General features: G+C 46.6%; 2 protein-coding genes across 3 annotated transcripts in view; one reads left to right on the top strand and one right to left on the bottom strand.

Moving 5' to 3' along the window:
• TIMELESS (timeless circadian regulator) overlaps positions 1 to 16144 on the top strand; it is a 49294-nt gene that overhangs the window by 26851 nt on the left and 6299 nt on the right. For both annotated transcript variants that reach the window (XM_060272037.2, XM_060272038.2), the window contains exons 18-26: positions 357 to 558; positions 1991 to 2142; positions 2801 to 2886; positions 4064 to 4187; positions 5688 to 5770; positions 6700 to 6842; positions 12621 to 12861; positions 13705 to 13773; positions 14734 to 14852. In XM_060272037.2, coding sequence (XP_060128020.2) covers positions 357 to 558; positions 1991 to 2142; positions 2801 to 2886; positions 4064 to 4187; positions 5688 to 5770; positions 6700 to 6842; positions 12621 to 12861; positions 13705 to 13773; positions 14734 to 14852 — 1219 coding nt within the window. The remainder of the gene's footprint in view (positions 1 to 356; positions 559 to 1990; positions 2143 to 2800; positions 2887 to 4063; positions 4188 to 5687; positions 5771 to 6699; positions 6843 to 12620; positions 12862 to 13704; positions 13774 to 14733; positions 14853 to 16144) is intronic.
• Positions 8076 to 10647, bottom strand: LOC148686727 (apolipoprotein F-like). The gene has a single exon (XM_088661324.1). It carries the CDS (start codon positions 9287 to 9289, stop codon positions 8183 to 8185), a length of 1107 nt encoding a protein of 368 aa, XP_088517450.1. The 5' UTR covers positions 9290 to 10647; the 3' UTR covers positions 8076 to 8182.

Here is a 16144-nt window from a genome sequence, read left to right as displayed (position 1 = left end):
GTGCCAGATTCTGAAATGGAATGAGAAGCCATGAACCAACAGCTCACTACACTGTAAATAACGTGCACCAATAAAGACTTTTGAAAGACAAGTATGTGGAAGCTCGTTACTCAAGAGTAGTCTGAACCAGTGTTTCTCAACCAGTGTGCCTCCAGATGTTTTGGGACTACAACTCCCATCATCCCTAGCTAGCAAGACCAGTAGTCAGGAATGATGGGCGTTGTAGTCCCAAAACATCTGGAGGCACACTGGTTGAGAAACACTGGTCTGAACAACCCCTGACACAGCCCTAACTATAAATATCTCGCCCTGGTCTTTACGCTGAACGTGTTTAATATCTACACCCTGGTGTGCAGGTTTGCTAGTGCCAGTGTGGTCAAGGCCTATGTCCTGCTCTTCAAGAACTACCAGCAGAACAGCGCCCACACCAACCACTGCGTTGTGAAAATGTTGCACCGCATCGCCTGTGACCTCAAGATGGAGGCGCTACTCTTCCAGCTTTCTGTCTTCTGCCTCTTCAACCGGCTCCTCGGTGACCCTGCTGCTGCAGCTTACAAGGTGAGGGTTCACGGTAGCTGTGTTGCCCTGTGCATCATCAGAAATGTGAAGGCTACTGTCAGGGAAGGTTCTAGCAGTGAACGTTCCCTGACTACCGAACTGGAGAGGCACCAAGGCTCAGACAGCATCCTAGAGCCATTACTGAAATCTAAGACGGACACTCAGGGGGAGGGGGAGGGAGAAGTGTCCAGCGGGGAGATGGCCCTCCCTTTCAAGTTCGCGTCTGAATGGAGACATTCCAGGGCACGTAAACGTAAAAGGAGGCGATTTGGAGTCCCACGGTTCTTATGCTGGGGGAGGAGCAGGCAAGGGGCATTGGGGGAATCTGCGTCAGACTGAGCAGACATGTGTTCTTGAAACTGGAATTGCACTGTATATATCAGGCACAAAATAAAAGTCTTAAAGACAGAATGGCTGTGGAACTCGTCTCTCAGCAGTAGCCAGAAACGATCAGCTACAAACCTAAATTCATCTACAAAGGAGCAAGCCCCACTGAAAACTTTGTTCCTAGGTAAACATACCCTATTTTTCTGTGTATAAGGCTAGGTTTCCCCCCTTAAAAAATGTCCTAAATTTAGGGTCGTCTTATACATGGGGGTGTCTTATAGACGGGAAAATACAGTCTGTGTGGATTGATCTGTGAACAGGGAAATTGCAAATTCAAATCGTGCCTCTACCGCCCAGATGACTGTAGCAGTTTCCATCCACTCTGCCTGCAAGATGCCTTGTTGCAAGGTTGTTGTCAGAATTAATGAGAACATTGTTTTGAATGTTTTAAGGCACTACGTGTATTCGATGCCTCCCTTTTGTTTTTTTAGCAGTACCTAGCCTTTTCATCTATCCTAATTTTAAAAGACATCTGAAGGCAGCCCTGTTTAGGGAAGCTTTTAATATTTAATGCTGTATTGTTTTAATATTCAATTGGGAGCCGCCCAGAGTGCCTGGGGAGACTCAGCCAGATGGGCGGGGTATAAATAATAAATTATTATTATTATTATTATTATTATCTGCATGTCAAAAAGGGAGGGGCCTTTTTACATAATCTTTTGAGAATCATCAGGAATGCCTTTTTGGATTAATGTTTGTTTCTTTGGCAATTTGCCGAGGAAGGAATCTGGCATGAGTCAGTTGGGGGAAAACAAAAAGTTGTTTACGTTTTATAAAGCGAGCTAAGAAGAAGAAAAAAGTAAAGACAATTCCCAAATCTGCAGATTTTCTGCCTGCTTGAATCTGACATGTATCCTACCTCCTCCTATTTATGCAGTATTATTAAGGAAACCTGAAATATCTGTCTTGTCTAAGCAGTCTGAGTTAAGGGGGGGAGGGAAAACATATCTACTTTTTAAATCATGAAATATTCCCGTAGCGCTGAGCAGCAGTGACTTCTGAGCCCTGAGACTCAAAATAGATAAATACTTCTCTCCAACCCTAGGAGCTGGTGACTTTTGCCAAATACATTGTGGGCAAGTTTTTTGCGTTTGCAGCCAGCAACAAGAAGGCCTACGTGGAGCTGCTGTTCTGGAAAAGCACGGCTGTGATTCGGGAGATGACTGAAGGCTATGGTGTGGCAGAGGAAGATGAAACGTGAGCTCCTGGAATATTTTCCAGCAACTTTTTAAGTTTCTGAAGGGGCGTTTTCAGAAAGGAGTGAGGGGTGCAGGGCACCCTCCTCCACAAAGTGGCCACTCTCTCAATATATTCCTTTTTTTGTTTTGTGGGGATGCTTATTATTTAACAAATATCTATGTGTATAAAGCAGACAATGGAACAGAAAAAGAACCTCATAGTACAAAATTACAGTACAATGCAATATCCTATATAACAAAGTCCCTGTGTCTCTGCGTCCAGATTCCCTGTGTCTCTTTGTCCGCGCATTTTGAAGACACATAGCAAGTGAGGGGCCCTTTTGCCTTTAAATTGAGGGTCGGAGGGAGGTAGCACAGCATTCAAGGACTTCCATGCAGGGTTGCCACATCATGGCAGCCTTGGAGTGACAGGAGAGTTTCCGGCGTCTTCTTCCTACTTTCCCTCACATGCTTTTGGTGAGCAGACCTCCAGGTGCACGTGGGTAATTCACATGTGAAATTGAACAAACCACCGGTTCACTTTTAAAATTATTCCACATCAAATACCAAGTGAGAAGAATTAAAGTTAAATCTCTTTTTATTGTGGAGGACGGGAGCGTAAAACCACACTTCAGCCTTCCCATCTAAATATTTATTCTCTCTCCTTTTCCAAACAGTGCGGACTCCCTCAAGGCTGCTCATTGGACTGAGGAAGACGAGGAGGAGCTGAGGGAACTTTTCCACAAGTACAAGGAAGTGGAAGGTACCAAATGACATGGATGGATGTGTGCAATCCAAATATAGCAAGATTGAGACTCAATACAGGATGCCTGCATTTTATTCTCCGGTCCTCTTGGATAGGGTTGAATGCTGAATGCTACCACAAAAAGGACTTCCGGGTCCATAATTTTTTTTGGGGGGGGGGAGGCACTTTGAGCTGGCCCCATGTTGCAGTTTGGGATGAGTGGTGTGGCGGAATGGTGCCTGATGATGATTCCGGTTCATCATGGGTTAATCTATCACTCCCATTATAGGCAGGTGTTCCTTGGGAGGCGGAGCTAGATGACATTCGAAATGGGAGTTGGCAGTTGGGAGTCGGCAGTTGGGAGTAGAGTGTTAGAGAGGGATGCAGGAGCTGCATTAACAAGTCTGTGTTATATGAAAAGAAGATGATGAACTAAGAGTTTAAACAAATGAAACCATAAAGAAATATACATGTTCTCCAGTTAAATAAAGCTTTCATCTATGTTGTGTCAAATTGGATGTTCCTCCTTATCCCAGCAACGTACCTAAACTCAAAAGGGTGGTGACTGAAGAGGGAAGATAAAACTAAGCCTGAGGAGCAGGTGGATAGTTTGCATCTCAAAGTCACGCACAGGGGAGGCAAGTGGAGGGAAAGAGTGCCTTGCAGTGGCTAAAGTGCTGAGGCAACAGCTGCTGAGGTGAACCTGAGCTGAGAGGGAAACCTTACTGAGGGCACAAGATTGTTCCTGTAATATATGCCTGGAGTTTTTACGGATACAGAGCCACGTTATTTGGAAAGCTGGAACTGTACTCTATGTACTAGCAAACCCATATAAAAACGGGGAGTTTATTTGGGAGAAAGAAGGAATAGTGGGTTGTTTGAACAATAACTGAATTCCTTCAGCACACTGTTAGTAATAGAGAAGGGAGGATCGTCACAAGTGGCAGATCCTAAATCTGAAAAGGCTAATGAAGAGTAGTGGCCAGTGGCAAGTAAGAATTGCCGTCGAGCCACAGACAGGGAAGCTTTTGCCAAAGCGACAGGTGTGAGCAGGTAGGTGAGCAAAATGTGTAGGCCACTTCTTGGTTGGGGAAAGCCTTTTGCTACTTTATTTTTCCTGCATGGGGGTGGAGAGCCTGATCTTCTTCCTCACCCAGCCACTAAGCCTCTCCCCTTTTCCCTTCTTCAACACCAGGTGAAGATATCCTTGACAACATCCTTGCACACCTGACGGCTCGCAACTGGACACGCAAGCAGGTGGCCAAGCGATTGGTGCGCTTGGGGCTTGCAAAGAGCCTACGGGATTTTCCTCGGCAGAGGTGGGTCTTCGTTCAGAGGGCTGCGACCTTCCTCTCTCTGATGGGCTGCCTCAGGGCTTTGGCCCACTCGATAACAATTGTAGGGAAAGAGTGTGGCTTGCCTCTTCTATGGTTTTCTCTCTCTCTCTCTCTCTTTCCAGAATTCCTAGTGGATTCTGCTGGTTGTGGGTGCAGAATTTTAAGCCCTTGTACACAAAAACCGTGTGCAAATACTGATTTTTCCATGTTGTTAGGCAGCATGCAGAGGCTGCCTGTGGAAGCCGTTAGAAAAGCTGCTGCGCCCTTTTATTTTGCAAGATAATCATACGCTTGAACATTTAGATAATCTCTTTTAGGGCACGCGATCTGAATGTCCCTTCGCTCACGTTTTAAGCGAAACAAATCAGGGGCAGCCCACAGAGTTGTTCTCATCCTAAATATTTGTACCTGCATATCAGAATTGTCTTTCCAGATAATGCAGGTTTTATGATGAAAATGTACTGTGTTTTGTGACGTGAATAATGCATCGAAGAAACACATTTGCTTATGTGCTGAATCTTCAGGTTTTTTATTTGGTTCAGCTAGTCATAGGGAGGGGCAAAAAGCTCGCAATGTTTTTTTTATTCAATAATATTAAATAGACATAAAGCAAATTGACATTTTTTTTAAAAAAAAATGTGGTTCTGAAAATTCACCGGATTATAAAACGACATTCGTTTTCTAATAATATAATCTCTAATGAAAACAGCTGCATATCCAGATAATTTACAGAGTTAAAAGTTGTTGTTTAGACGTCTTAGTCGTGTTCGACTCACCGTGACCCCAGGAACCAGAGCATGCCTTGGAAACTCTCACTTCTCAAAGCTGCTCCTTTATTATGTCCATGGAGTTTTCTTGGCAAAATACTGGAGTGGTTTGCCAGTTCTCCAGGTGGATAGGTGGATCACATTTAGTCTAAACTCTTGGCTATGACCCGTCCGTCTTGGGTTGCCCTGCACGGCATATAGCTCATAGCTTCTTGGAGTTTTTCAAGTCCGTCCGCCACGACAAGGCAGTGATCCTTGAAAGGGAGAGTTAAAAGTAATTGATAGCTAATTTCAAATAAAGCAAACGAACGTAAAAATTACTAAAACAATTTTGATATGCATAATTTTAATATCACTTCAATACTACTTTTTCAGTACAGTCATACCTTAGAATCCATTCCAGAAATCTGTTCAACTTCCAAAACATTTTGAAAACGGAAGAGCGGCTTCTGATTGGCTGCAGGAAGCTCCTGCAGCCAATATCTTGTGCAATGCAATTTTACAGAATATGCACAGCCCTGCCCTTCTCCCTCATGTGATTCAGTCCATGCAGGCTTCTTACTGGAGAACCTTGTCCTTTTTTTTTTCTTATTCTCCTTGCTGCACCTTATAGTTTCACACACACACCCCTTTCCTTGCTTGCTGGGAAATGTTGAGGCGTGGAAGGGAGGCAGGTAGCGCCATAGTTGCTATTGTGGTGTGCTTTCTTTGGCAGGAAGGGGACGCGCATTGTATTGTGGACAGAGGACCAGGAGCTGGAACTTCAACGCCTCTTTGAGGAGTTCCGGGAAACAGATGGTGAGGGTCTGCGTGGTTGGAGCATCCCGAGTTTGCAACCATTAAAAGGGATGCCTGCTCTTGTAGAGGGGGCGGAGCTTAATACTTTCTATGCCAGGGAATCCCTGCCTCCTTAAAGCCACACTCACAGACTTCTTTGGTGCTGTGTTTGCTCCTTTGCCGGGGTTATTTTTCCAGCAAACCTCCAATAACCAGGGTTATTCAGCCCCTTCACCCACCTCTGCTTTCCCCCAGCTCCAGAATAATATGTGCAGCACTTAAACCAGAGCTTTCCAAACGGTGTGTCGTGACAAATTAGTGTGTCGGCCTGCAGCGTGTCACACGATATGTGTCTGTTAGTTAGAGGTTAGTTTAAGCCACAGGGGTAGGCAACCTAAGGCCCATGGGCCACAAGCAGCCCATGGGGGTTGTTTAACTGGCCCACGAGCCGCCCGCTGAGTCCCTGTGCGCTGCGCTAAACCAGGGCGGTGCAGGGACTCGCTTCCGCGGTGCAGAAATTGCATCTGCACAGATGCCGGAAATTGTGTCTTACGCAGACGCTGGAAATCGCAACCGCGTGCGCTCACGATCCAGCCCACGGAGGGATCTCTGCTGGAGTCAACTGGCCCAGGCGAGGTAAACCTTGCCGACCCCTGGTTTAAGCTCTGGTTTGCTAGTAAAACGGAATTACTGTGTCGCGAAATGATGCATATGTAAAAAGTGTGTCATCAACATGAAAGGTTAGGGAAGTTCTGACTTAAGCAGTAATATATTTTACATTTGGCATTTCACGTATGGGGTTATTAACAGAGGTGACGCCAGAATGGTGTCTGAAAAGAACGATGCTCTCGGCATCCATGAGGGCACACAGAAGTGAGGGCACACAGAACCATTCCTTCTTGGGAGCTGAGTGTCGATTGAGTCCTTCCACGGTTTCTCCCTCTCTGCAGATATCCTGGCCAATGTGATGAGACATATCACCGCTAAGCGTTCCAAGGCCCGCGTTGTCGAAAAGCTGCTCAGCATGGGGCTGGTGTCTGACCGAAAGGAGCTCTACAAAAAACGCAGGCGCAAGCCTGGCTCCCTTGCTGCGGTATGGCACCTACTTTCTGTTCTGTTCGTCCGTTCTTCTCTCCTGCCTACGTGTGAGTGATAAAATGCTTGTGTGAATGTGCATGGGTACCTTTGCGTCATTGGACAGATTATTATTATTATTATTATTATTATTATTATTTGAATTTATATACCGCCATATACCTGGGGGTCTCGGGGCAGTTCACAGAATAAAATCAAGGTGTAAAACCACAAAATACATAATAAAAATAAAAACAACAACCCAGTAGCGCCCCCCCCCCAAACCCCATATTTTAAAAGGACATAGGATCTAAATCACATCAATCAAAGGCCTGGTTAAAAAGGGACGTTTTTGCCAGGCGCTTAAATGTGTATAATGATGGCGCCAGGTGGACGTCCCTGAGGAGAGCATTCCACAGACGGGGAGCCACTGCAGAGAAGTCCCGTTCTTGTGTTGTCGTCCTCTGGACGTCTTGAGGAGGGGGCACACAAAGAAGGGCCTCAGAAGATGATCTCAGGGTCCAGGTAGGCAGCCTTTGAGGTATTTTAGTCCTGAGCCATCTAAGGCTTTATAGGTCAAAACCAACACTTCGGGTTTTTTAAATTAACAATTTATTTATTTTCCAAAAAGATAACATCAAAAAGTAAACATAATAATAACAGTATATAAAGGGGGGGGGAAACCATCAAAATGAAAAAAAAACACTGTATTTTTGCTTGACTTCCCTCCCCTCCTCCTCCTGGTTTCATTGTTTAATACTTCTTCACACACATCCTTAAAACCTTTTAATCTTAATAGTCCGATTTTTAAGCCTTGTTCATCTTAATACAAGTGAGTTTCAAAAGTTATGCTAACATAAAAGTATATACACAAAGCTTTAAAGATGAGCACCAAATCTTTACCCCTTTTGTAATAATTCCTTTTTCTGTCTTGGATTCTACATTGACTAAATTAACCTAAATGGTTCAATAGTTTAGTTTGCCAATCTTCTTCATCTTCTTTGCTGGAGGCTTCTTCCTTCTGCGGGGGCTGGCTGGTCTTGGGCCTGGCATCCACTCTCACGTACAGGAGCAAAGTCTTTTATTCAATAAGTCCAACAATTCCTGTACTACTCAATATCATAACTTCAGGGTTCATTTTCCACATTGCTTTCAGATACAGTATGTCTTATCCTAGGCCTTTTTAATAATTTCAAAACCCGCACTTCGAATTAGCACTTCTAGCAGACAAAAGCAAGCAAATAAGGATCCTTTGTTTTCGAAGCCGCTCCCCCCCCCCCAAATTGTGTTCTCTAGGCACCACGGTATGAAGAGTTTACAATAGTCGCTTCATCTGGGCTGGGAACAGTTAAGGAGCAACTAGAACATGGTGACTGGACCGGAGTAGTTGGAAGGGACAGGAAAAGGGTGTGTATTCTCTTTCATATACCGGACCATGGTACGCACCGCCGTCTTCAAGTTTGGCTTTAGCCCTGCATAAATCCCCATTCCAAGAAAGCCGCTGGCCCCGCCAGTCACAAGTAGCAGCAAATCATGGGTTATGTCTACGGCGCAGTTAATAGCACGCTCTCGTGCCCGTTCTGTGCAGTTCAGCTTTGCATAGTACACGCTGGTGGCAAAACAGTAGAAGGTGCCAACCCAAGGAATCCAGTCCAGGACCTCATAGATTTTTGCCTCGATCTCATTGTCACAGTACTCCGAGGTGGAACGGCGGACTCTCGCAAGCTTGCGGCATTGGTGAAGCCAGGAGGAGGCGCCATAGCGGGGCAGGAAGTAGCTGCCCTTTCTTTCCACCACGTGGAAGAAGCTGCTGCCGTTGGAGGCCACTCCGGCACAGGAATCCCCTAGACGCTGGCAGGCTTTGGAAGCCTCCGGAAAACCCCGGTAGACTTTGTGCGCCTTGCCGTGCAGGAGGGATCCGTTCACCGGCAACAGACCTCGGCAGTGCCGGACGGGCGTTTGCGCAAGCTGGTCCAAGTTGAACTGCAAGGCAACGCTGCTCTTCCTCTGACCAGGGGAGTGAGTGGTGTTCAGAGTCCCGGCCATCGCAAACAGGAGGTCGTCCGAATCTACCTGTCCTAGGTCCTCGTAGAGGTGCAGGACGAGGGTTTCCGCATGCCCGCTACAGCCTGCCCTTTGCAGGGCCAGCACTAATGCAGCTCGGATGAGGGTCTGGGAGAGCTTGGGCACATCAGCAAAACCGTCCAGGGCTTCAGGCATCAAGTCCTCACAGGAAACCCCTTTTCGGGGCAACTGGGGGGATTGGGGGGAGATGGAGCTCAGGAAGATGCGGAGAGGAACAGAGGTGGAGTCAGAGGTCAGTGGGTGGTCTACAGAAGTCTTCTCCCTGGGATTCGCCATGGACAGCAAGTGCACTTCTGATTCATGGCATAGGAGCAGGAAGCCGAAGAAAGCCAAGAAGGCCTTGGGAGGCAGCGAGGGCAGGTACATGTTGGACAGATTCATTGGAAGCCCTGTTGAAAGGAAGAGACAGAATATCTAGCTCTTAATTGGGAATCTGTATGGAGGAGTGCGGCATTGGGGTAGATAAAAAGGTAAATGACCCCTGGATGGTTAAGCCCAGCCAAAGGCGACTGGGGTTGCGGCACTCATCTTGCTTTCAGGCCGAGGGAGCCAGCGCTTGACCACAGACAGCTTTCCAGGCCATGTGGCCAGCAGGACTAAGCCGCATCTGGCGCAACAGGACACCGTGACGGAAACCAGAGCGCACAGAAACCCCATTTACTTTCCCGCCACAGCGGTACCTATTTATCTACTTGTGTTGGTGTGCTTTCGAACTGCTAGGTTGGCAGGAGCTGGGACAGAGCAACGGGAGCTCACTCTGTCACAGGGATTTGAACCGCCAACCTTCTGATCTGGAAGTCCAAGAGGCTTAGTGGTTTAGACTGACTGGGGACTGCAGACTTCTAAGTACATGGAACTAGGGTTGTTAGGAGACTCCTATTCCCCTCAGTTACCAGAGTAACTCTGGGAAGAGGAATGGACTCTTAAACCCATCTGTAAACTATAGCTCTCGAAGTGGAATAGGAGTCTCCCAGCAACTCTCAGCACCGCAACAAACTACATCTCCCAGGATTCTTCAGGGGAAGCCATCACTATTTAAAGCGGTTATCATTGTGCTTTCAATGAATGCTGGGACTATGCCCTGGCAGCAGCCAGAGTTAAGTCTACATGTGAGGGCATTAGGAGTTTGTGTTTGCTTCCTTAAAAAAAAACACCTCTGCTTGCAGCTGCTTTCTGTGCAGAATGTGCCCTAAGAAAAGCTGCTGGAGTTTGGACTCCGTGCCCCAAAATGAGTGCTTGCTTCACTTCTTTTTGGATGGTTGAAGTGAAAGTCGGCCTTCCCCTTAAGAGGGAATTAATCTCACCCAGCATTTTGTCAGGTCTAGACAGAGATCTCGAAGAACGCCTACTCTGCTGAGTAATCCCACACAGGGCCTGCTGAAGAGTTGAACAGCCAATAGAAAGCCTTGTCTCCTGCTTGAAACAAGGGTCACATGCACTCTGTACATTGAAAACACATGGCTTCTGCCAAAGAACCCCGGGAGCTGTAGTTTATTAAAGGTTCTAGGAGCCGCAACTGTGAGTAGACCAGTTGCCAGGATTCTCTGGGGGGTGTCATGTGCTTTAACTGTATTATTCAGCCCTTCATCAGGAGCATGTTTTGGCTAGAATGCGGCAGCTTTAAGAACAGGAGGCCATACCCTCCCAACATTTAATAGGGATGTCGTATGTAGTAAGTTTAATATCTATACCCCGCTCATCTGACTGGGGTGCCCTAACCTTTCTGGGCAGCTTCCAACACATATAAAAACATAGTGAAATGTTAAAAAAATCTTCCCTATACAGGGCTGCCTCCAGATGTTTTCTAAAGGTTATATAGTTATCTCCTTGGCTCGGGGGTTGCATAACTCTATACCCTCCAACATTACTCCCATGAAAATAGGGAGGTCCTAAAGCTGTACGTCGGCTCCCTCGGCTAGTAAAGTGAGATGAGCGCCACAACCCGAGTCGTCCGCGACTGGACCTAATGGTCAGGGGTCTCCAGGCACGTCCAACAGGTAGATCGTGATCGTACCGGTAGATCACTGGACGTCTGCGGTAAATCACTGGCTCCCCCCATAGAAGCTTAACAACTTTGGCTCAGCTAAAAAAAGCTCAACGTTTTCTCCCTGCACCCCCCAAAAAATGGGGCTTTCCTCTCCCTAAAAAAGAGCTCAACTCTTTCACCTGAAAAAAACAGGACTTTTGTTCCTAAAAAAGCTCAACAACTTTGACCTGACCCCCCCCCCCAAGGGTAGATCACTGCCAGTTTTTAATTCTGTGAGTAGATCACAGTCACTTGGGAGTTGGCCACCCCTGCTTTAAGGCATCCCAATGGCCAGGGATGCTAGGAATTGTAGTCCAGCAACAAGTGGAGCCCCCCCCCCCGATTCCCCATTCCTTGTGCAAACCCTCAAGATCTAGGTCACAAATTGATGGGAGATGAAAAATGAACAAGCGAGCATTCAAAAAAAAACCTAACATGTTATGTCCCGAAGGTTACATCCTGTACAGGTCAGAGTTCTCTATGGAGTTGTTAAAGCTGCTTAAAATAATAGCAATCAGGGTTCTTCACTGGGGGGGAAATGTTACGACAAAGCAGTGTCTTTTCCCTTTGGTGCAGGCAGTTAGGAAACAAATCAGGGCACAATTTCATAAAGCAGCTGAGTCAGCCATTAATTGCAATGCAGCCAAGTTTGCTCACACAAGGAACTCCTAGAGATCTGGTCCATGTCACAGCATCTGAGCTGCTTCTACATGCCAAGATTTTTATTTTCTCCAGATGCTAATCCTCATTCTAGAAACAGAAGGTGCTTTCCTGCTAGCCTAACACACCATCCTGGCAGTCATCTTCAAAATGAAACCCTGAAGTTTGCTCCTCTACAAGTCTCCTAAAATCTCCCCACCCCCACCCCAAATAGCATGCTGGCCCCTGCCCATCCACCAGAATGGAGCAGCTTACCTGTTTGGAGACGAGGCACGGGCGTATAATTACCAAGCTGGGAATGCAGAGCCGTCTCCCCGGCGCTTATATATCTATATTCTGGTTGGCCAGTCTTATCAGCAAGACCCCATTGCAACACTCGGCTTCATTATCAAGTTAATTCATTATCATCTTGCCCTCTCCCTTTGCAAGGGGCACAGATGTATTCATCCTCAACTCATTTTGGTTTCTGCTGCAGTTCTCTGGCTTTGATTCAGAAGCTACTTTGAGCAAGAATTCCTGTAGAAGTCTTTTGCAACCAAAATGATCAAAGGGTTGGAGCTATTCACTTAGCGAGCAACGGTTACATTTGGGGATTTCGAGTTTAGAAAGGACTAAGGGCAGAGATGACAAGAGTTCTATAAAGTTGCGCAGGGTGTGGAGCTGAATGCCTTCACTGCAGAGAAGGCCTGTTTTCATGTTGCCACCCTCTGGACCTCTTGAGGGGGCACACAAAGAAGCGCCTCAGAAGATGATCTCAGGGTCCGGGTAGGTTCATATGGAAAGAGGCGGTCCTTGAGGTATTGCGGTCCTGAGCCGTTTAACCAGCCGTCTTGGGCTGGTTGGCTCCCTTTTCTCCTGCAGCAACTTCAAGATGGGCCTTGCTGGCATTGTTACCTTTGGGTGTACCTGTGGGTAATGGTTTGATCCCCCCCCCCCCGGCGTAGTGTTTGTGTTGGCAGTTGGAGGAGGAAGATGCTTCTTGTTAACTATGATCCCCATGGCAAGCTATCTTCTTTTCCCTTTCAGAACAAGGACATGTTCCCCAAGGACTTTGCAGTACCTGACCTGGACGAGGCTGAGGAAGATGACGAAGAGGAGGAGGAGGAAGAAGCGGATGACTTCGATAGCGAGGAAGAGGGGGAGTCAACCTGGAAGGATGGTGGCCATGGTGTAGGGAAGAGGCCGTTGGGTGGGCAGCCTAACAGGAAGGGAGGAGCTACATCGGAAAGAGACCGCCAGGAGCTTGTGCGGTGCCTGAGGCAGGAAGGTGAGAGCCTGGTGGCAAGAGACGGAATTGTAGCATGCTGCGGCACAGCTCACAGAGGCATGGTGGTTTGGGGGGCCGGCAATACTATAATAACAATAATAATAATAATAATAATAATAATAATAATAATAATAATAATAATAAATTATTATTAATAAATTATTTATACCCTGCCCATCTGGCTGGGTTTCCCCAGCCACTCTGAGCGGCTCACAACAGAATATTTAAAAAAATGATAAAACATTAGAAACTTCCCGATACAGGGATGCCTTCAGATGTCTTCTAAATGTCAGAAAGTTTGTTTATTTCCTTGACATCTGATGGGAGGGCGCCACCACCAAGAAGGCCCTCTGCCTGGTTCCCTGTAACCTCACTTCTCGCAGTGAGGGAACCACCAGGAGGCCCTCGGAGCTGGACCTCAGTGTCCGGGCTCAACCCTAGGCTCAGTGGTTTAACCACAGCACCACCTGGGTCCCTATGCTTCTGTTTACCCACACATTATTTGGGCCTAGGATGGCAGAATTGACTTTGTGCCGCTTCTGGTGGGAAGTACAAATTTTGTTCAGTTCACCAGAACTTCCCATGCAAATAACAGGAAGAATCTCTAACCCAGTCATTTTCCTGCTGGGCTGATTTAAAAACAGAAATACAGAGAGATTTGAGCATTGCTTGGGGGGGGGGTTAAAACACTGATTTCACTGACCTATCCAGTCTGTTTTACCACCTCGCCCTTTTCACATGTATCGGAGAAGGCCTGGTCTACCCATTAACACTGGGCCTTGCCTAAAGGTATCGAGAGGAGGAGCCCCTTCATCTTTCCACTCGCTTTTGTCTCCTCCGTAGGTCTGTCTGGCCCTCTGCTATGGCTCCAGAACTGCCTGAACCGGACAGCTTCTGACCGAGAAGAGGATGGTAAATACAGGGAGAATGTTGCAGATTCCAGGTTCTTGCCCCCCCCCGGGGGGGGGGAGAGATAATGAGCTTTGTGTCTTGAGGCTTGTATTCCCAGCTGCTGTGCCACTGTTTCGCTAAACGGCATTGGGGTGTCTCAGTGCATCAGCAGTTGCGACTTCCAGGAGGCTGAGGAAGAAAACTTAATATTTCCCTTCTGCTTCCGTCAGCCTCCTCTGAATGATGTGGGAGCCAGCTAGCTATATGTCACCTCCCCTCTGAACTTTATTTAACCCAGGCTCCTTGAGGTGCAGCAAGACCAGTGCCATAAACATTATAGTTGGTTAACTTTCTTACTTCTGTAATTTCTGTACTTAAGCCTAGGTGATTTATTTATTTATTTGTAATACTGGATTTATTCTGCGTTTGTGAAGCTGTTGATTTGTCATTTTATTTTGCTAACACGCCTTGTATTTTGCATATTATGTTTTCTCCTATGCTCTGCGTTTTAATGTTTCCGTAGAGTTGAAAGGGGACCGCAAGGGTCATCTAGTCCAACCCCCTGCTGTGAAAGAATCTTTTGCCCAATGTGGGGCTTGAACCCACAACCCTGAAATAAACTTTTGTCTCCTGCTCTGACGGAGCTCTCCCTTCAGTCCAAGGTGCTTTGGGCACAGCTCACTGTGGGAAAGCAGCATATAAGCTCGGATCAATCTGTGTTGTCTAATAAGGAAGACAAAGGCTGAAGAGCCAAATATCCACCAGGATGTTGCAGACAAGAATACTGTACTGCTCTTTCCCATGTGGTTCTATAACAGGCACCCCCAAACTGCCGCCCTCCAGATGTTTTGGCCTACAACTCCCATGATCCCAAGCTAGCAGGACCAGTGGGGGGAAGATGGGAATTGTAGTCCAAAACATCTGGAGTGCCAAAGTTTGGGGAATTCTAGAATTTAGCTTGATAGATTCCTGTTTCGCCAGGATGTGCCCAGCCAGTACCTTTGGTGCCACTGTCTGAAGAGAATGAGGATGCTATGGAACACAAGCGCTTCCAGAAGCTTCTGCGTAAAGTAGGGATTCGAGCCCCAGCCAGTGAACAGGTAATTATTTTGCGAAAGGATGTAAAGGTAAAGGACCGTGGATGGTTAAGTCCAGTCAAAGGCAACTATAGGGTCGCGGCGCTCATCTCGCTTTCAGGCCGAGGGAGTTGTCCACAGACAGCTTTCCGGGTCATATGGCCAGCATGACTAAACCACTTCTGGCACAAAGGAGCACTGTGATACAAACCAGAGCACACAGAAATGCCATTTACCTTCCCACCAGAGCGGTGCCTATTTATCTACTTGCACTGGCGAGCTTTCGAACTGCTAGGTTGGCAGAAGCTGGGACAGAGCAACGGGAGCTCACCCCCTTCCGGGGATTCGAACCGCCGACCTTCTTATTGGCAAGCCTAGGCTCTGTGGTTTAGACCACAGTGCCACCTGCATCCCTTAGAGGATATGGAAGGAGAATGGGTTTGCGGGTGTAAAACATTTTTTAAGGAACAGACTTTTTTTTGTAATACCTTGGTTTACGAACTTAACCCATTCCGTTCTTAAACCAAAGTGTTCTTAAAACAAGGCCTGCTTTCCCATAGCAACGGGGGACTCAGTTTAGAAATGGAACACACTCAAACATGTTCTGCTTCCAAGGCAAAGTTCACAAACCAAAACACCTACTTCCAGGTTTGCAGCGTTCTTAATCCAAGTTGTTCATAAACTAAGCTGTTCTTAAACCAAGGTACCACTGTATTGGTTTATTGTGTTTTGGAAGGGCAACCTTAATCATTCATTGAGAAAGACTAATAAAAATTAATTCTACCCCGCCCATCTGGCTGGGTTTCCCTAGCCACTCTGGGTGGCTTCCAACAAAAGATTAAAAATTCATTAAAACACCAGTTATTAAAAACTTCTCCAAAGAGGGCTGCCAGATATGTTCCACCTTTTCCTGCTTTAACTGATGCCGGGTTTCTGTGAGCTTAACTATTTCCTGTTTAGAATAAGGCAGCCGAGTGTCTCTCCTAGGTTAAAGTGACCCAGAAAAACTTGGAACGCATCCAGGATCCTAAGTTAACACAGGTTATAAAGTATGAGCTCCAGGAATGTTTGGTACAGTCCCCCACAAAAAAGCCCTCTATTTAACCCTGTTCATCATTTGTGATTTTTTACGGCTTTGTATGTACATTTTTGGAGATGACTAAGGAAAATGTTGAAATAAGTGGGAGAAATGTAAATAAATATTCAGGAAAGATGAGCAAAAGCATTCCCAAATGCTCCTAAACAAAGACGGGAAGTGCTTCAGTCTCATCAGCCACAATTACATGTTAACTTAAGTTTGTGGCTGTGATGGAACA

The sequence above is a fragment of the Zootoca vivipara genome, chromosome 2, assembly GCF_965207765.1.
Source record: "Zootoca vivipara chromosome 2, rZooViv2.hap1.1, whole genome shotgun sequence".
NCBI lineage: Eukaryota > Metazoa > Chordata > Lepidosauria > Squamata > Lacertidae > Zootoca > Zootoca vivipara.
The sequence above is the reverse complement of the archived record's forward strand: the minus strand, read 5'-3'. Positions and strand labels throughout refer to the sequence as shown.

Bases quoted from the DNA above. Each gene is read 5' to 3' on its own strand.
- LOC148686727 (XM_088661324.1), bottom strand. From the start codon at position 9,289: ATGAATCTGTCCAACATGTACCTGCCCTCGCTGCCTCCCAAGGCCTTC.